At 42.8% G+C, this 20,584-nt stretch overlaps 1 protein-coding gene across 2 annotated transcripts in view; it reads left to right on the top strand.

The window, feature by feature from the left end:
* The window catches only part of VAV2 (vav guanine nucleotide exchange factor 2), a 337,587-nt gene that overhangs the window by 307,789 nt on the left and 9,214 nt on the right, over window positions 1–20,584 (top strand). For both annotated transcript variants that reach the window (XM_033962034.1, XM_033962033.1), the window contains exons 18-25: window positions 565–581; window positions 1,113–1,134; window positions 2,548–2,675; window positions 6,218–6,292; window positions 17,766–17,815; window positions 18,573–18,689; window positions 19,832–19,919; window positions 20,157–20,280. In XM_033962034.1, the coding sequence (XP_033817925.1) occupies window positions 565–581; window positions 1,113–1,134; window positions 2,548–2,675; window positions 6,218–6,292; window positions 17,766–17,815; window positions 18,573–18,689; window positions 19,832–19,919; window positions 20,157–20,280 (621 nt within the window). The remainder of the gene's footprint in view (window positions 1–564; window positions 582–1,112; window positions 1,135–2,547; window positions 2,676–6,217; window positions 6,293–17,765; window positions 17,816–18,572; window positions 18,690–19,831; window positions 19,920–20,156; window positions 20,281–20,584) is intronic.

The following is a 20,584-nucleotide window of genomic DNA, read 5'->3' as shown; positions in this document are numbered from 1 at the left end:
GCTGAAACAAAAAAACTTTGTTACTGTTTTCTGCCATTGCTCCCCTAAAACTATCTTTTAAGTTGAGATTTGAAAGCACCTTAAAAAATAATTTAAAAAAAACATGTTTATAGCCATTTGTTGGTGTGGCTGAGCCATTCTGCTGTATTTACTCATTTCCATCTCCCAGAGAACGTCTATATGAAGAGCTTTCAGAAACTAAAGTCATCTGCTCTTTTAAAATGTTAGAAAATAAACAAAAAGCACACTAGTATAATTGCTGTAACTTCTTAAAAGTCCTCTTTGAACTCCATATTCCTTACACTTTAATCAGTGGATAGATTGTGCTCAGAGACATGGAGGAAAAAGGGGACGGAAAGTCCCCGAAAAAAACTCACCACCCAATCATTGCAAAACTTCTACCTTAACACGCTTTTTATATGTGCATGACTAAAAAGATTGTATTGTTGAAAAAGCACTTATCTTTTGTGTATAGTTCTTTGGCCTCGACGTGCCACGTTTAAAATGTTAAGCAAAGCAAATCTTTCATATTTGTAATCTGTTTTTCTTTCCTTCATTTTTTAGGTTCTCCAGATGACATGGTAAGTTCCCTTGGAAATCAATGCTTTCATGGATTTTATTCACCCACAGACAGCAAGTGTTGTTAAATCTGGAGCCATGAAGATTCATATTTGTTCATAAAATATTTTACTTGGAAATTAATAAAGCTTAATACCATGATAAAGCTTAACCCCCCTCTTACCATCCCCTCCCTTACCCCAGATCCTACTTTTCCCTCTCTTGGAAACCTTCTCTGATCTAACGTTGTAACCCTTCTTCCATAACTCTTTTTGTAATCCGCTTTGAACCGAAAGGTAATGGCGGAATAGAAATCTGTAATGTAATGTAATAGGTAGGAAAAAAGGCTCACTTTATAGCTTTAAACTAGAGGAAGAACACCCATGAACCACTGAACTGAACACTAGCTGGTTAATATTCATAGAAGGGGTATACAGCAGCCAGAAGGATGGTTGCTCACAGGATAAACAGTAATTGTGAAATAATTACCGGTACATATAATTGAAATGTTTCTTTGTTGGATTGTATAGCTACATTCCCCTTTTCTCTTCCAGGATTTCGGAAGCATAGGAGCTGGTATGTTCTGGTTCTATGTTATTGTATTCAAGAACTGAGATCTGTGTTTGTGGCGTGCTGTAAATTGATCGATGTAGAGTTTCATTTTGGGGTCTCTTGGAAGACTGAGATACCTAGAATATTAAACTTCTTCAGGGACCCCCCATCAGTATCGAGCATTCATGCTAGTTTACAAGTTTTACAGCCAGATAAAGAATATCAAACTATTAAGGGAAGATGGGAGATGGAATTGTAGGTCAATTTGGGACATTGGGATGTTGCCCGCACTCTTCGGGCGACGCTGGGGTGACCCCGTGCGCTTGGTTGAGGGAAACGTATTATAGGGTGACCTTACGAGCTTTCTATACTCGCACACAGTTATATTACAGTGGAGGTCTCCCTACACCAGTGTGTTATAAGTGTGGACAGAGGGGGGCACACATTGGGGCATGCCTTTTGGTCCTGCCCCATAATACAGCGCTTTTGGAAGTGTATAGTCTCTTACATGTCAGGATTGATTTGCCTGAGGCTTATGGCCATTTGTCTAAGGGCAACCTGACTCTCTGTAGGAAAATGAGCCTGTTGGCCCGAAAATATATTCTCCAATACTGGACGGTCTGGGACCCTCTGGCGTTCTGGCATTGGTGGAACCAGTTGTATCAGTTAGCCACCTGGGAGGCAAGGGATGCTGTGGGGTCCCGGAAGCGGAAGCTTGTGTTCCTGAACATCTGGGAACCTTATCTGCAGTCATTGCACCCAAAGGGCCATAGTGCTATATTGCAGTGGGTCTCCTAATATGGGCACTTTGCAGTTCATGGAGAGCGTACAAGGGGGAAGGGGTGGAGAGTACCCGGGGGGGAGGGGGGTTGGGGTTCTTGGGTGGGGAGGGGGGTGACAGCACTGTACACATGTAAACATACGAAAGAGCTCTTTGTAGTCAAGAGTGATACACAGATAAATCAAGATCTCGTGTCGCTTCTGCCCTTGCTGCTCACCTTCTTTTTCTCTTTTTCTTTCTTTCACCTTTCCCCATTCCTGGCTCTCTCATTTATAGCCTCCCCATCCCCTACCTGACTCTTTCTCTCTCTCTCTGACTCTCCTTAGCAGAGGTGTATGGCCTATGGACAGTGACTTAGCTTTGTTTCCAATGTGCATAGACTTCAAGCAAGGACAGTTGTCTAATTTGTTTTATAAAGAAGGGCTGGGCATCACCTCATTAATTCTGGTGCAGTGGCTTATGTACGGGTAGTTGAAAATCATGCACAGTATGGTACACTTGAACAGTTGCAATGAGAGAGTAACCATTCAAAAAACAATGTATGAACCCCTGAGGCCCCAAACAGACGTCCTCAAAACTCTTTTCATTCTCTTAATCATAACTTGAGGGCATACACGACAGATAAACCACACTTTACATTCCCCTCTCTTTGACAGGTCCTAAAATGGTGGCAGTACAGAACTACCATGGTAATCCAGCCCCTCCAGGGAAGCCCGTGCTAACGTTTCAGACAGGAGATGTGATAGAGCTACTACGAGGGGACCCAGACTCTCAGTGGTGGGAGGTGAGTAGAATGTGTTACTGTATGATGTGTGTCCAAATTTACATATTCCTGTTCTGTGAGTCATGTGTATGGTGTACATCTCTCTTTTTCCTTTTATAATACACTTCTCCATCCGTATTCGCGGGGGACGCAGGCAGACCATAGGCACGAATACGGAAAAACTGCGTATAACTTTTTAAATGTTATTCGCGGTTTTTAGAAAAAGCCTTCCGTTTTTATTATTGGAACTGCAAATAACTTTTCTACAGCGACTTCTGGGCAGGCAAGCAGCGATGTCAGGGCAGGCAAGCAGCGATTTCTGGGCAGGCAACCAGCAATTTCTGGGCAGGCATGCTGGGATAAGCCTGTCTCTCTATGGATGCTGGGAAGCATGGAAGCAGCGAATTTGTGGGAGAAAGCATGATAGCAGTGATTTTCAGATTGAATGGTAAGCGATACACTTTTTTATCAGTACAGTAAAAGGAAAAAGAACTTTAATGATGATGTAATTTGGGGGGGCGGAGTCAGCGTCCGTAAAATCGCGAATAAACGAATCCATAGATACGGAAACCGCGGATACGGTTAAAAGAAAAAGGTCATTTTTATGAAGTTTCCACCTCCTCATGAGAATATAAGAAAAGCCTTGCTAAGTCAGACCAAGGTCCACTGATCCCAGCATCCTCTCTCCAACAGTGGCCTGTCTATGTTGCAAGCACCCAGCAGACTCCAAAAGTAAATATTTTTCCCATACTTAATTTCCAGGGATGAACAATTTATCTCCCAAGTCTACCTGACTAATAATTGTTATGGACTTTTCCTCTAGTAACTTGTCCAGTCCTCTTTATGAATCCTGCTAAGTTGGTCACCTTGATTGCATTCTCCATTTAATCCTTTTTTTGACAGAGGGTACTTATCTCATTGCCTTGAAGAAAATAGTAATGCGTCCCATTACACTGGTCAACAAAGAAAAAAGTTTTTCTTTGCTACTGAGAACTTAAGAAGTGTTCTTAGTAATTTAATGGCGCTGATTTCAGATCTGTAATTGAAATTCAACTAGCACATCAGATTTCTGAGATACAAGTTACTGATTATTTTAGACAGCTTGCCATATCGGCACAATATTGTGCGTATGAACTGTGTCCCACCAAATTGTGTTAAGGAGTTTACTCTGAAAACAAACATGAAGATAATAAGGAGACATGTTACAGCATATATTTACGCCTCTCTTAACTCACACAAAAGTGATGTCAGCATGTTCAGAAATGTTTGAGACACTTGTCTCTCTTTGCAAGAACCAACAATAGTCTCCCATCAAATTGGGATTGAACTTTCCATGATATCTGCTTTCCATCACCTTGATATCTTGATGAAATCTTTCCCCATGCTCATCGCTGACATCACCAAGATTGGGTGGGAAGAAGTCAAAGTGAGAATGTAAAAAGTGCATTTTAAGTGACATTCTGGCACCCATTAGCTGATACGCTGTCAGCATGTTCTCCACAAGCTCAGCATAATTTTCTGATCTGTGATTACCAAGAATATTTTGAACAACCAGCACGAATGCTTCCCATGCTGCTGATTCAGCTGGGTTCATCTTCTGTTTGAGTGCATCATCAAGGATCAGTTCACGGATTTTGGGTCCAACATAAACACCTTCTTTGATTTTGGCTTCACTTTTTTCAAAACCAAACGTACTTCTTAGGTGCTGAAACTTATCAGCATTTCTGTCCATCGCCTTGACAAAATTTTTCAGCAGTCCCAGTTTTATGTGAAGTGCTGGAAGATAGATTTTCTCACAATGTACTAACGACAGGTTCTTCACATTGTATCTGCCAGATACGGATTCATCTCAGTTTGGCCATTGTTTCTGCCTGTAGTTGGTATTTGGTGTACCCCAGTTGCAGACCCAGAAGGAGTGACACAGCTTTGAGATCACCACAGAGGTTCCACTGGTGATCTGCATAGCGTGTGAGTTTTAAAAGTGTCTCCATTGTCTCATACGTTTCCTTCAACCCAACTGCATGAGCAACAGGAACAGATGGCTTCTGGTTTCCATTGTGTAAAAGTACCACTTTAAGGCTTGCTTTGCTTGAATCAATGAATAGTCTCCATTCGTCAGAAAAATGTTCATATCCCAGTTCACGCATGAGACCATTAATATCAGTACAGAAATAAATGTTTCCTTCTATTTTGTAAAAGAAAGCCAGGATGGTGTGGTGATAACAGAAGAAAGATATTTTGGTGTCCTTCCTTGAACCCAACAATTCTGCTTTCTCCTTTGACAGTGACAAGTCTCGAACCAGATCTTCTTGAGTTAGCAGGTGAGGTTGTTTTTCATCCACTTCAGGTTCATACAACTTCTTCACAGCAGCAGAGGCACATTCTTCATCTGAACTTTCGGCACATGGTGCTGCAAATGTGGAAGGAGGAATTGGAACTGGATTCTCTGAGTCATGAGGAAATGGGTTTAATTGCTGATGGGCAATCAGGATACACAATTTTTGATTTATTCTTCTTTGTGAATCCAGTAATTTTTGGGAAACCCCACACCATGGATAAAGCAAAAGGCATCTTCTTCCGTTTCCCATTCAGCCACTGTGTTAATCCGGAATAGCAGACAGTACAGCACATATGAGGTGCCCATGTTTTATCTTGGTCGCCAACTTTACAGCCAAAACAATGCTTTTATGCACTTTGAAGTCTGCTGGACAGATTCTTTCACTGATCTTGTGCAGTAAATTGTCCGCAGACATATCAGAAATTATCAGGATGGTTAACACAACCTCGTCTGTTCATAATAAATATAATATCTTAGACAAAAAAACCCAAAATATAAAAATTCACGGGTAGAAAAAGTAACACAATCACTTTTTAGTATAAACTTTCAAATTACTGGTATATGTGATCGATGAGCTGTCCTAAAATGAAATATTGTGTTACAGAAACAGTAAAATACAGTAGCGTTATTGACGAAAATGATATAAACACAAACTGATGCATAACTTAAAAACAGGATGTGATAGATGAAAACTGTTTTCAGATATAGAGTCAGCATGTGGCCTTTGTTAAGGTACAGGTGACAGAACTTCATGCTGACACTGGAAAAATCAATGAGAAATTTGACCTAATTCATCTAACTGATGAGGTTGACTCTTTCCTTGACCCCTTTCAAGGTGGCTTTTGGAAGTGTAAGAGTACCAAGTCCTTGATATTAATAATTGATTGGATTTGAAGGGAGGTGGATATAGAGAAGTGTTCCTATAATTGAACATTATGGCAGCTTTTGATATAGTAGATTGTAATATTTTGACTGAGTGCTTGTCCGCTATGGGTTTGGATGGAGTAGTGTTATGCTGGTTCATTTAGTTTCAAAATGCTAGGATGCAAAACCTACATTTAGGAGAGGGTGAATTCAGACTTTAAGGGGGGAATTTATCAAGGAGAGTTTGGTTTAGTAAGTCCATGCTGATTCTCTGACTTTACCTGTAGGTATGCTGTGATCAATCCAGAGTCTGTGTCCTCTTTTGACTTCTCAGATTAATGCCCACCTTTCTTGTTTGCAGGGAAGGTTACAACCATCCAGAAAGTCAGGCTATTTTCCAAGTTCTTCAGTTAAACCATGTCCTGTTGACAGCCGGGTAAGGACAGGCAGCAGAATGATTTGTGTCGAATTTTGTCTAGGGAAGCTCTTCACCTGCCATTTGCAACCCTGACTAGTTGATGTGCTGAAATCCACCTCCACTTGATTCAGGGCAGATTCCATGACAGTAAAATAGATAAAAATGGGCACAACCTAGTAAACAGTTAACAAAAAGACTTTTGTTGCGACTTTGCCTCTGTGGAAAACCAAATAAAACCAGAACTTTATTATATTTTTAAAAATCTATTTAGGCGCCCTTCTACAAAAGAGTGTTAAGTTTTGGGCTTAACTTGCTATAACACGGGATTTTAACATGCGGCTAGCCCAACACTAACCAGGCAAAAGAAGGAGCATTTCCATTATTTTTTATTGCTGTAAATAATCCCACATTAATTCTCTATTAGCCAGCTAGCCTGCAGTAAATGTAACATGCTAGCTGGCTAATGCTTTCATGCCCTCTCTCTACCTATATATCACTTTACCATTAAGAACATACAAAGCTGCGCTAGCGTTTTTAGCGCGCGCTAACCCCGCGCTACGTGCCAAAAACTAACACCAGCTCAATGGTGGCGTTAGTGTCTAGAGCGCGCAGCAACTTAGCGTGCGCTAAAACCACTAGCGAAACTTGGTAAAAGGAGCCCATAGTACCCAAAGCTTATTAATTTTTTTTCAAGAACCTCAGAGCATCACTCCAGGCTCACTTTGCTCATAGCCTTAAGTTTGACGAGTACGTTGCTCACCGGTTTAAATTTTTAAAGTGCATCATTTATAAGATTTAAATTTATTCAAATAGTTAAATAATTATTGTTCATTAACTTTCAAAAAGCTTGTTAATATACGTGAAGGGGCATAATCGAAAGAAATGTCTAAGTCCGTTTGCGTCCAACTCGCAAGTCGTCCAAAGTAAAAAACAGCTTAAGACACATTTTCGAAAAATACATCCAAAATTTTTTTTGTTTCGAAAATCGTCTAATTATACGTCCTGCCGATCTGATCATCCAAGTCCCTAAATCGTCCATCTTTATACCACATTTCCGTCCAACTTTTCATCCAAGTCAAAAACACCTAGAACAAGCCCTGTTGGATGTGGGAGGGGTCTGCAAATTGATGGATTGAACACCCAGACATGGTACCTAAATAGTGGGGTACCATACAGGGCACTGTTGTGAACTTCACAAAAAGGGTGCCATGGCTTCTCCTCACTACAGCTCCCTTATAGGTCATGGTGAGCCCCCCAAAGCACCTCCAGAATCCCCTAGACCAGGGGTCTCAATGTCCCTCCTTGAGGGCCGCAATCCAGTCGGGTTTTCAGGATTTCCCCAATGAATAAGTATGAGATCTATGTGCATGCACTGCTTTCAATGCATATTCATTGGGGAAGTCCTGAAAACCCGACTGGATTACGGCCCTCAAGGAGGGACTTTGAGATCCCTGCCCTAGACCCACTTATCTACCACCCCAATAGCCCTTATGGCTGCAGGAGCCACTTATATCCAGTAAAAAAGGGTTGTGGGGGTGTATAGGACAGTGCACATGTTTCAATATCAATGCAGTGATTACAGGGGCTTATGGGCATGGGTCCTCCTCTCTATACATGCTGTACGACTAAGTCTAAGCAGGTCCACATCCCGCCCAACTCCCGCCCTCGACACTCCTTCCGAAAAGCCCCGTTTAGCTTTGGTCGTTCAGCGGCACTGTGAAGGCCTAGGTCGTTTAGAAATACATCCAAAACCCATTTTTATTATCGGCACTTGGATGTATTTGGGAAATGTTTGTCCAAGTGCTGACTTAGGCCGGTTTATGGACGTTTTTCTCTTTCGATTATGTGCCCCTTAGCTTTTAAGTGTGTGGTCCAACAAAACGGGATTATCTTGCCGACATGTTTCGCCGGAGTTTTTTCAAAGGCATAATCCCTTTTATTTCTCCCGTCAACTTTTTAGACCACTTCTAGAGATGATATCTAAAGCTAGAGGATATCTAAAGCTAGAGGCGATTTGTGCTATTGATTATTACACTCTCTGCCTATGCCACTTCCCCTGACAGGAGAATTCAGGAACACAGGGTTCAGATCAAGTTGTTGCCTTGCATGGTGCACTCAGCTTATGTATGAACTTTTCTAGCTTTGGGGATTATGCTGTGGGGAATAGGAACTGTTTTAGAGCTTTCTGAAGTTTGTTCTAATTTTCCACTGTAATGATTCTGACGGTTTTCTTATACTATTTCTCTTTTTCCATTATCTCTTTGCTTGGTAAACTAGTAGATTACTTTGTATGGAGCATAGAGGGCAGATTGAGTTGCATATAAGGGGTTGCTCAGCTAGTGAGGTAGGTTTTTTTTAGCATGTATAGACTTTGAAGGCTAGCACCAGCAGCTTGAAGAGACATCATTCTTTGATGGGTAGCTAGTGCGGGAGAACCAAAGCAATTAAAGCGCAGTGGGTCATGCATGGGTCAGGGTCAGTTGGGTTGAGGGAAAAATGGATGAGTCAGATGAATCATGGCTTTGTGTATTCAAAATGTGTCCCGTATTTTAAAAGTAGAGGGACTAGCTACTCATGCTCAATTCAAATATTACAGTGGTCATTTTGAGGGGGAATGAATGGGCATGGAAAGGATGCTTGGGAATGATATTCTCCTTCTTAAAGATCCAAGTAATGATATAGTTAGAGGCAATGAAACTGCATCCCTGTCTCTAAGCATAGTCAGGTTTCTCAAACTCTACAATGTAGACCTATCTGATTATTGTGGCATAAGTCACCCCATTTAAGCTATGCAGAATATTAGAAGCTTTCACACTATACAAGCTTGCCATTGTAGCAGGGTGCAGGGTCAGCCAGAACCAAGCCCCTGCCCTCAATATAGCCCAGCCGAGCAGTTACTGGAGTAGCCAGTGAGAAATTACAAGCCCAAATAAAAGAGTCCAAAACCTGTATCATTAAAAACACAAAAAAGATTCTCTATTGTTCCCCACGGGGATTAAGTTTCAAGAAAACTAAACTCTCAAAGTGCTTTGTCCTGCACTTGAATGTATTATCACATCGTTTCTTCAGAAGGCAAAAATAACACATGACGACCAGTGTTCCCTCTAAGCGGGCGGGTGTTGTGAGCAAACTTTTTTCACCGTGAGCCAAAAATATCGGGCGCCAGCAAGTTATGAGCCAACTCCCCCGATTCTCCTCTCGCCGCCCTGCCATCTGCCGTACGCCTCTTCCGATCGTGCGCTGTGATGAGAAACGTGTGCGCTGCGATGTAATATTTTGTGCGCCAGCGCACGCCAGCGCAGCTTAGCGGGAACACTGGTTCAAATGGTTTTATTTATTTCCCCAAATTTATTTTTGTTATACGCATTGAAAATATTTGATATTGCGTTTAAATCAAAATCTCAATAAACTTGAAACGAGTGCCCGTGAGATTGTGGGAGGGTTAAATACTCAAAACTTAGAAGTTTTTGCTACGCCAGCTTTCTGGTATCTTTACATACAGTGGCGTACCTAGCATATGTAACATCCGGGGCCCATCATTTTTTGGCACCCCCCCCCCCCCCATCTGTACGAAAAACGTGATTTTTAGTAACAAGCCACACGTCACACATGAGTACCTAGGAAAAGGCAGCATCTTACATATTGCAGTGAACAGTACATCAATATACCCATTGTAAAACTAAACAAGCCAGACCAGCACAGATCAATCCTACACCGTCAATCCTAACAGAAAACCATGTCTTTCGAACACACAGAACACAGAAAACACCTTCGCCTAGTAAGGAATATGTAATCACAAACTAACCCCTCCCTCTTTTACAAAACTGTAGTGTGGATTTTAGCTACGGAGGTAACAGCTCTGATGCTCATAAAATTCTGAGCATCAGAGCTGCTACCACCAAGGCTGGTGCTAAAAACGCTTCACAGTTTTGTAAAAGGGGGGATAAAATAAAAATACATAGACAAAGGTTAAATTGAACCAGCAAGAAGCTGGACTCTGCATACAATGCTTCACAGAAACAGTGACACATGTCTCCTAAAGCAATAAATAAATAGAAATTTTTTTCTACCTTTGTCTTCTGTGGTTTCTCCTTTCCTCATCTTCTTGTAACTCTCTTCCTTCCATCCACTGTCTGCCGTCTCTCTTCCCCTATATGGCATCTTCTCTCCTTCTATGCCCCTTCCAGAAACTGTATGCCTCCCCCTTCCATCTCTCCTTTCACCCCATTGGTCTGGCATCTCTCTCCTCGCCTTCTCTCTCCCACACCTCTCCTCATAGTCTGGTATCTCCCCTTCCCTGATTCTCTGGCATCTCTCTCCTTTCCTTTTCTTCCATCTTTCGCTCCCCCTCCATGCTCTCACATCTCCCCCTTCCTTTTCCCTTAGACTGGCATACCTTCCTCCTACGCTCCAAGCCCTGGCATCTCCTTTAATTCCCTCCCTCATCTTCCTTCTCCCTCCAGCTGGGTACCGCAACACTCTTCCCTGCAGCTCTGCACTTCCCCACAATTGCCATGCTTCGGTTCCTCTTCTTCCTTCCTTCCTCCCCCCCCCCCCCGCGGGACCCTGCGGCACCATCAACTCTTACTCCCTCTAATGTCGGCCCTGCAGCTCCAGACTTCCTCGCACCTTCTCCCCTCCCCCTTTGGATCGCTATTATTTTAAATGTTATAGCCGCGGAGCTGTATCCATCAGTGGAGATGTCTAACCTCGGCCTGCCCCGGAACTCTTACTGCAGCAGCCGCCCGTCTAGGCAGGAACAGGAAGTCACTGTTGCAGTAAGAGTTCCGGGGCAGGCCGAGGTTAGACATCTCCACTGATGGATACAGCTCCGCGGCTATAACATTTAAAATAATAGCGATCCAAAGGGGGAGGGGAGAAGGTGCGAGGAAGTCTGGAGCTGCAGGGCCGACATTAGAGGGAGTAAGAGTTGATGGTGCCGCAGGGTCCCGCGGGGCGGGGGGGGGGGGAAGGAAGGAAGAAGAGGAACCGAAGCATGGCAATTGTGGGGAAGTGCAATCCCCCCAATGCGTCCCCTTACCTTACCTCCCCTTACCTTTGCGACGCGTGTGTGCGCTGTGAAGAGAAACTTGTGCGCTGCGATGTAATATTTTGTGCGCGAGCGCAGGCCAGCACAGCTTAGCGGGAACACTGATGACGACCTATTCCATAGCTTTTGTCCAAATCAAAATCAGGTTTCAGAGGTAATTTCCTCCCTAAGGTTACTACCACCTGTATTAATGTCCAACAGTCCCAGTAAATATTGCTGCCATATGCTACTCTTCCAAGTTTTGCAATGTAGCTTTAAGGAACACACTACTAATGCATTACGTACTGGCAATTGGTTGGCTTTATTATCACAGTGCATTCCAGTTATATGTTTCACTTTGAATGCTGTTATCTCTTTGGGTTTCAAACAGGCAATTCTGATGGTAAGGGGCTAAGGTAGAAGGCTACGGAGTTTCCCTTCCCCCCTTCTCCCCAGTTCTGCTATCTCAGGGTGTGGTTTTCAAAATGCTATGAGTTCATTTCATACACACACTCCCCATTCACACAGTTACTAATATGGGCTTTTGCTATTCTGTTCCCAAAGCATATCTTCCTTAGATAAGAAATCATTATATACACTCTGCTCTATAGACATTTCTGACCCTGCCAAACTTCCCTCCTAATCAGACAATTCTTCCAGGCCATTATCTGCCAGGCTTAATCTCTCATAATCATTAGCTGACTGAGCTTGCCTGCAGCCTTCCTGGCAGAGTGCCTGAAATCAGATTCCTTGCCTGCAGTGAAGTGTTGCAGCATGTTAGGTTTGCAGTTCCCTGTAGAGCTGTGAGGTCTGGAGCTGGAAAGCTTTGTTTACCTCTCCTTGCCGTGCTTGTATTCCAGCCTCAGTCCGGAAACACACCTGGCTTATTTCCAGCAGCGGAGCTAGCAGGCACTCTCATTGGCTGACTACCAGATTGCTTAATGAGTTTCTCTCTTGCTTGCTGCCTGAGGTTTTGCCCACCCCCTCTGCAGGTAGTGGATTCAGAAGTGGGTGTAAAACCTGTCCCTTCTTGCTGCTCCTCAGTGTGTTGGTTTAAGGGCAAATAAACTTTAGTTCCAGGACTATTTCTGTCTCCCTGGAATTTTCTGCTTAGGTTTATGGTTCTCTGAACAGTAGCTGGGCTAATTACTGCTGCCAATCCATGTGTATCTGGGGATTGCTCGTATTCTCTGCCACATACCCCTGACCTTAAGACATTATGGGGCTCATAATCGAAAGAGAAAAACATCCAAAAACCAGCCTGAGTGGGCACTTAGACGAACATTTCCCAAATACGTCCAAGTGCCGATAATAAAAACGGGTTTTGGACATATTTCTAAACGACCTAGGCCTTCATAGTGCTGCTGAATGACCAAAGTTAAATGGGGCGTTTTGGGAGGAGTGTCGAGGGCGGGAGTCGGGCAGGATGTGGACCGGCTTAGACTTAGTCGTACAGCATGTATAACCGAAAGTTATACAGCCCAGGATCGACAGAACTTGGATGTTGTGACTTAGACCATGTAAAATATAGTCTAAGTCACAAAAAACCACCTAAACTCACCAGATAAGCACTGCAAACACATAAAACAGACCCCCCACACACACTACCCCAGTAATCACCGACCCCCCCACCCCCATAAAAATATTAATCACACCTTTAAAATTCAGCCTCTAGACCATCATCACCTGGCCGCCTGGCATAGGAAAGCCTAGTCATCCAGCACAGAGGCAGCTTAAGCCGTCTTGGGGGTGGGTTAGGGACTCATGCAGAGGAGGGCCCATGCCCATAAGCCCCTGCAATCACTGCATTGATACTTAAACATGTGCACTCCCCTATACACCCCCAAAAACCTTTTGTACTGGCATATAAGTGGCTCCTGCTGCCATAAGGGCTATTGGGGTGGTAGATAAGTGGATCTAGGGGATTTGGGATGGGCGAGGTGATTTGGGGGGCTCACTATGACCTATAAGGGAGCTGTAGTGAGGAGAAGACATGGCACCCTTTTTGTGAAGTTCACAGCAGTGCCCTGTGAACCCCACTATTTAGGTGGCATGTCTGGGTGTTCAGTCCATCACTTTGCAGACCCCTCCCATGTCCAACAGGGTTTGTTCTAGGCGTTTTTGACTTGGACGAAAAGTTGGACGGAAATGTGGTATAAAGATGGATGATTTAGGGACTTGGATGATCAGATCGGCAGGACGTATAATTAGACGATTTTCGAAACAAAAAAAATTTTGGATGTATTTTTCGAAAATGTGTTGTAGGTTGTTTTTTACTTTGGACGACTTGTGACTTAGACGCAAATGGACTTAGACGTCCCTTTCGATTATGCCCCTCCACTTGTCCTTATAACATGCCTAGGTGATGTCCCCTCACTATCCCTGCATGAAATAATATCCACATTGGTATGTAGCAATCCCAGCTGATGTACTGTAATGTATTTATAGGGTTGAAGCGGCAAATACTATCAGGTAAGCCGAGGATTGCTGTCTTTTATATTGGCTAGCCATGTCAGGGAGCGTGGTCAGTGACCAGGGTGAAGTTACGACCCTCCAGGTAGTAACGGAGGGCATTAATGGCCCATCTAATAGCCATACACTCTTTTTCTATTGTGGAGTAGGCCATTTCATATTGAAACAGCTTCCTACTCAGATACATCATGGGATGTTCATAACCCTGATGTTCCTGGGATAGCACAGCCCCTAGCCCTTCTTGGGATGCATCTGTCTGCAAAATGAAGGGTTTGTCAAATCTACCCGCTTAAGGCTGGATCCCTACAGAGACTCTCTTTCATGTCTTGGAAAGCACTATCCTCCTCTCCTGTCCACTCCAACTGATTTGGCCAACCTTTTTTGAGCATCTCAGTGAGGGGTGCTGCCCTAGAGGAAAATGATGATATAAACCGCCTATAATACCCAACTAGCCCCAGGAAACCCTTAAGTTGTTTCTTATTCCCAGGCTGGGGAAATTACCAGATGCTCTGCACTTTATCTAGGTTGGGTTTAATGACACCCCCACCCACTGGGTATCTCAGCATACCTGTGCCTGTGCAAAAGTACACTTTTTTGGATTAACCATTAATGCAGCTTTCTTTAAGGCTCTCAACACAGCTTGTATGGCTTGGATATATGTTTCCCATGTGGTAGTAAAGATGACAATATCATCCATGTAAGCAGATGCTTAGGTCCCATGTCCCTCCAGTACCTTGTTGATCAATCTTTGACATGAAACCGCCGCCCCATGAAAGCCAAAAGGCATTCTTTTGAATTGGTATAATCCTGAGGTGTCCTGAAAGCAGTCTTAACTTTAGATGCCTCTGCTAAGGGAACCTGCCAATATCACTTACATAGATCTAAGATAGATTGATATTTGGCCTTTCCCAGTCTATCCAATAGATCCTCGATTCTAGGCTTAGCGTAGGAATCGAATTCCGATATGTTATTAACCACCCGGAAATCAATAGAAAAACGTATGTTTCCGTCTTTCTTTGGGAACAGGACAATGGGGCTGTACCAAGGGCTGAATAATTCCTCAATCACATCTAAATCTAGCATTTCTTTTACTAGATCTGCTTCCATGCCTTGCCTGCTCTCAGGTGTCCGATAGTCTTTGTCACACGATCTTTCCCAGAGTCGTGATGATCTCATGCTGCATGATTCAGGTCTGTCCTGGTTTAGCAGACAGTACCCTGGAAAAATGCTTTAGAACTTCCATTAACTGCTTCCCCTGTTCTTTTTACAGCCCCTCTGCTATTTGGATATTACCCTCTTGCTTCAGATCTGCCACCTGAGATCCCAAATCCTCTTCTTCAGACTGTACCATCTGATTATGGAGAAATTTTTGTTCCTTCCATTCATGTAAATATGGAAGGTTTGTTCTTTCCTTTCTTATCTCAAACTTTATAGTCTACCTCATTTATCCTTTGCACTATCTCCATGGGTCCTTTCCACCTAGCCACAAACTTATGGGGATCAGAGTAAATGAATACTAAAATCTGTTGACCCCACTTGCAACTCCCACTCCCGGGTTTTCTGGTCATAGTACCTCTTTTGCTTTTGTTGCTTAATTTCCTAATTACCTTGACTTATTCATGTCAGTTTCCTGACTTTCTGCCTCACCCCTTGGATATAGGAGACTATATTCTGACCTGGGACATTCCTAGGTTCCCAGCATTCCTTCAGCACATCTAAGAGACCCTGGGGCAGTCTACCATAGAACAGCTTGAAGGGAGACAATGTACATTCTCTTGAGCCGTGTATAGTGCAAAAGGGATGAATAGGTACCAATTACATAAATCTCCTTCTGCCCCTTTCTTTACCATCCTGTTTCCATTAGTTTACTCACTACCAAGGTTAGTTAGACTAACCGGCCTGTAATTCCCAACCTCTTCCTTACTTCTGCTCTTGTGCAGAGGGACTAAATCTGCTCTTCTCCAGTCCTCCGAGACCACACCGGACTCTAAGAAAGTATTAAAAAGATGAGACAACGGAGCTCCTAGAACCTCTCTGAGTTCCTTGAGTATCCTTGGATGTATCTTGTCAGGCCCCATCGCTTTGTTTACTTTTAATATGGCTAGTTCCTCACAAACACAGTCTTCTGAGAATCTTGCCCAGTCTATTACACATCCATTTCCATTTGTGTTCATTCTTTGCGGACCTACCCCGGTCTTTCATCCATGGACATGGAACAGAAATAATTGTTAAATAGTTCAGTCTTATCCTTATTGGTTTCTACATATTTGTCCCCCTCACCCTTGAGCCTCACTATGTCATTTTGACACTTCTTCTTATCACTTACATATCTTAAAAAATATTTTGTCCCTTATCGGCTAACTTTTCTTCCATTTGCATCTTTGCTTTTCTGACAGCTTTTTCCGTTTCTTGTAGTCTTTCCACATATTTTTGTCTGTCTTCCTCTTTCTATGACATCTTGTAATTTATGAAGTCTAACCTTTTCAGCTATTGAGAACCAAAGCAACCTTCTTTACCTTTTCTGTACTTTCCTAACATAAATATTTGTCGCATTTAGGATAGCTTCTTTCAATTTCGCCCACTGCTTTTCTACTTCATTCAGCTGTTCCCATCCACCTAACTCTTCCTTGAGGTATTCTCCCATCTTAACAAAGTTAGTTTTTCTGAAGTCTTGCAAAGACTGATCAAAATCAAGATTATATATGTTATGGGGCTCAGAATCGAAAGAGAAAAACATCCAAAAACCGGCCTAAGTCGGCAGTTGGACGAACATTTCTCAAAAACGTCCAAGTGCCAATAATAAAACCGGGTTTTGGACATATTTCTAAACGACCTAGGCCTTCAAAGTGCCACTCAACGTCCAAAGCTAAACGGGGCATTTCAGGAGGCGTGTCGAGGGCAGGAGTTGGGCGGGACATGGGCCAGCTTAGACTTAGTCGTACAGCATGTATAACCGAAAGTTTTAACAACAGAGCCTAGACGGAACTTGGACGTTGTGACTTAGACCATGTAAAACATGGTCTAAGTCACAAAAACCCACCTAAACTCACCAGATAAACACTTCAAACACATAACACAGACCTCCCACACACTACCCTAGTGATCACCAACCCCCCCACCCCAATAAAAATTATATTCACAACTTTAAATTTCAGCCTCCAGACCATCATCATCTGGCCGCCTGGCATAGGAAAGCCAGCCCAGAGACAGCTTAAGTCATCTTGGGGGTGGGTTAGGGACCCATAGAGAAGAGGACCCATGCCCATAAGCCCCTGTAATCACTGCATTGATACTTAAACATGTGCACTGCCCTATACACCCCCAAAACCCTTTTGTAGTGGCATATAAGTGGCTCCTGCAGCCATAAGGGCTATTGGGGTGGTAGATAAGTGGGTCTAGGGGATTCTGGAGGTGGTTTGGGGGGCTCAGTGAGGAGCTGTAGTAAGGAGAAGCCATGGCACCCTTTTTGTGAAGTTCACAGCAATGCCCTGTAAAGTACCCCACTATTTAGGTGCCATGTCTGGGTGTTCAGTCCATCACTTTGCAGACCCCTCCCACATCCAACAGGACTTGTTCTAGGCGTTTTGGACTTGGACGGAAAGTTGGACAGAAATGTGATATAAAGATCGACAATTTAGCGACTTGGACGATCAGATCGGCAGGACGTATAATTAGACGATTTTCGAAAGTAAAAAACAGTTGGACGTTTCTTTCAAAAATGTGTCTTAGGTTCTTTTTAACTTTGGACGACTTGCGAGATGGACGTAAATGAACTTAGACGTCCCTTTCGATTATGCCCCTCTATATGTATAATATGCTATGAGTTTATCTTATTGGGTAGACTGGATGGACCTTGGAGGTCTTTGATCTACTATATGACACTGAATAAAGAAAAATTTCAGTGCTGTTGAGTCTTCCCCATGGTTTTGTAGCTGAGATGTATCAGCCTGATTAAGATATACCTTAATGAGCAATGACATTCTTTTCCAGCCTTCAAGCAGACCACCCTCAAGAGAAATCAACTATACTGTATATCCTTGGTGAGTCAAACTTTAAACCCTACTGGACCTTGTATTATTTCACCATTCTCTGCATGGTTCTGAAGACACTTGGTTTCAGGCTCCATAGGGGTAGGAGGTCAGCAGAGGATTGGTCTAGTAGTCAGCTCCCAGCTGAAGCAAGCTTTCTTGTTTGGCCCGTACAGTTGCAGGATCATAGCTGCCTGTTGCCTTTTTTATGTCTCAAGTGATTCATTATCACTGCATGCACTGCCAAGAATGCTCCAGGGAGGTGGAGACCCAGCACAGAATTGCCACTACTCATTGGGCTTGCAGTATCAAGTTTCAAGTTTTTATTAAAATTTGATTCCGCCACTTATCCAATTTCTTTATGAACAGTTGGCATGAACTAATATGAGGGGCCACTGAAAAGTTCTAAGCCGAACCAAGATTAGAATGATGTGGAGCCGTGAAACTTATAAGTTATTCCACGCTTTTCTTGACCCTTTTCGTTTCTTATCAGTGAAACGAAAAGCGTCGAGAAAAGTGTGAAATAACTTGTAAGTTTCACGGCTCCACATCGTTCTCTTCTTGGCTGGGCTGAGAACTTTTCAGCAACCCCTTGTATGCTGTATAGTGCTGACAGTATATTTCTTTGAATATTTCCTGTATGGTGCTGTTGGATTCCAGTGACACTGTTTGCTGAAATGTCTTGTAAGGATTTATTCACTACCCATAGTTCAGCCTTATCTGTAGCTTAGTTCATCTGATCCCAGCCTAATGGTGGGTTTATGTGTAGGTTTGCAGGAAATATGGAGAGGCCACAGACAGACAATCTTTTGAAGTCACATGCGACAGGGACATTCCTAATCAGGGAGAGACCAGCGGAAGCAGAGCGGTTTGCCATCAGTATTAAGTAAGTGATGCAAACTATTCTTGTGTTTCCACAGTGAGCGAGATTATTGTTTCATTTTATAGGGTTATGACAATTGGCTTGTACATGAGCCTCTCCTACTGGACCAAGTAGTAAAATGCTCCTGAATCTTAAAGGATTAAAATGAGACGTCTGTACTCTTGTTTGTTTAGGATAGTCTGAGAATGTGAGGGTAATCCTGGGTATTGGTAGTGTAGCATAGTAGGTTTATTCATAGGATTACCAAATGGTTCCAGAAAAAGGAAGAGAGATATTCGGGTTTTACTTCCACTGAAAGCAATGGAAGTAAAACCTGGAGTCTCAATCCGTCCTCCTTTTCCTGGAGCCATATAGTAACCCTATTTATTCATAAATTCATGAAATCCGGAGATCCAAATCATATTACTGTCGGCACGCCTACACCAGCCTTAGGTGTCTGTAGGTGTGCCAAGACGCTTCCGTAGGCACAAGTCAGACGCCTACATTGTAGGTGTCATTCATCGATTTTTTTTTTTTTTTTTAAACGTGTGTCCTGATTTAGTCCGTTAGACTACTGCTGCCTGCAACTGGGACACTGTTTTGAGAATCAGGCCCTTGGTGCACAAAATAACACCCTATATTAGGTAAGCCTTATAGAATTGCTTTTAAACTTCTGAGTTTAAAAGTATACTTGGCACCGAGTTTATAAATGTGTCTTACAAGGAAATGAGACTAGGTTGGAGACAATAAGGGCTCCTTTTACTAAACAGTGGTAGAGGTTTTTAGTGTGGGCCAATGAGGTAAATACTCTGACCCATATAGAATTCCTATGAGCTTCGGAGCATTTACCTCGCTGACCCATGCTAGAAATCTTTAGTGCCGTTTAGTAAAACCCAATGTAAGTTAGATGCTCTGATTTTTAGTTTATAACACAACAAAAAATATATATATATTCAGTGCACCTTTATTTTCTCAAGATAGAATCCTAATTTTAGCATCTTACTTATTATTCTGAATTGGGAATATCAGCCCTTTTTGACATCCTGTCAAAACTTAAAACTTATCCTTAAGCTTATCCAACCAGTAAAGGATACCAACCAGTAAAATGAATTATTAGTGGATCTTTATCCAGCAAGCTTAATTCAAATATGAGATTTTGTTGGCAGGTTCAATGATGAAGTGAAGCACATAAAAGTGGTAGAGAAGGACAACTGGATTCATATTACAGAAGCCAAAAAATTTGAAAGTCTTTTGGTAGGTTTTTGCTCTTTTTTTAAAAATATAAACCTAAATACATTTTCATTGTTAATATGGGAAACTGAGCTTGCAGATGTAATAATCCTGCCACTATTGTTCTTTGTTACGCATTTTCAAAGTGCATCAAAATCACTTCCCTTCTGCTCTGAACTTGTAGCAAAACCTTCTACTGTAGTCTGTAGAAAGTCTAGTTACTGGCATGTCTTTGACAAATCTTTGGAATATCTCATGCAGGAATTAGTGGAATATTATCAGACCCACTCATTGAAGGAAAGCTTTAAACTGCTGGACACAACATTGAAGTACCCGTACAAGTTACGGGAGCGTTCTACCTCTCGGACTTCCATGCGTTCTCCAGGTAAGAAGGTGCAGGGAGAATGGTGGGGGGGTTGGGGGTTCTAGAACACGAGTCTGGGATACCTGGAAACACCTTGGCTGCTATAACTAAACTTCTGAAGCTAGCTCATAGTAAAGCTGGGTTTGGGCATCACAAGCAGGACAGAGGGAGTAGAGAGGGGCTGCTGCATAAAGGGGATGGAGTGGATGAATGGTGAAGCATGAGTTCAGCGTATCATAGAGTTAGGGAGTTCTTAAAGGGCTTGAATTAGAGAATGTCCCCGTCCCCACAGGAATTCAGTCTCCCCGTCCCGTCCCTGTGAGTT

Source organism: Geotrypetes seraphini, chromosome 10 (genome assembly GCF_902459505.1).
Source record: "Geotrypetes seraphini chromosome 10, aGeoSer1.1, whole genome shotgun sequence".
NCBI classification, from domain to species: Eukaryota; Metazoa; Chordata; class Amphibia; order Gymnophiona; family Dermophiidae; genus Geotrypetes; species Geotrypetes seraphini.
The sequence above is the reverse complement of the archived record's forward strand: the minus strand, read 5'-3'. Positions and strand labels throughout refer to the sequence as shown.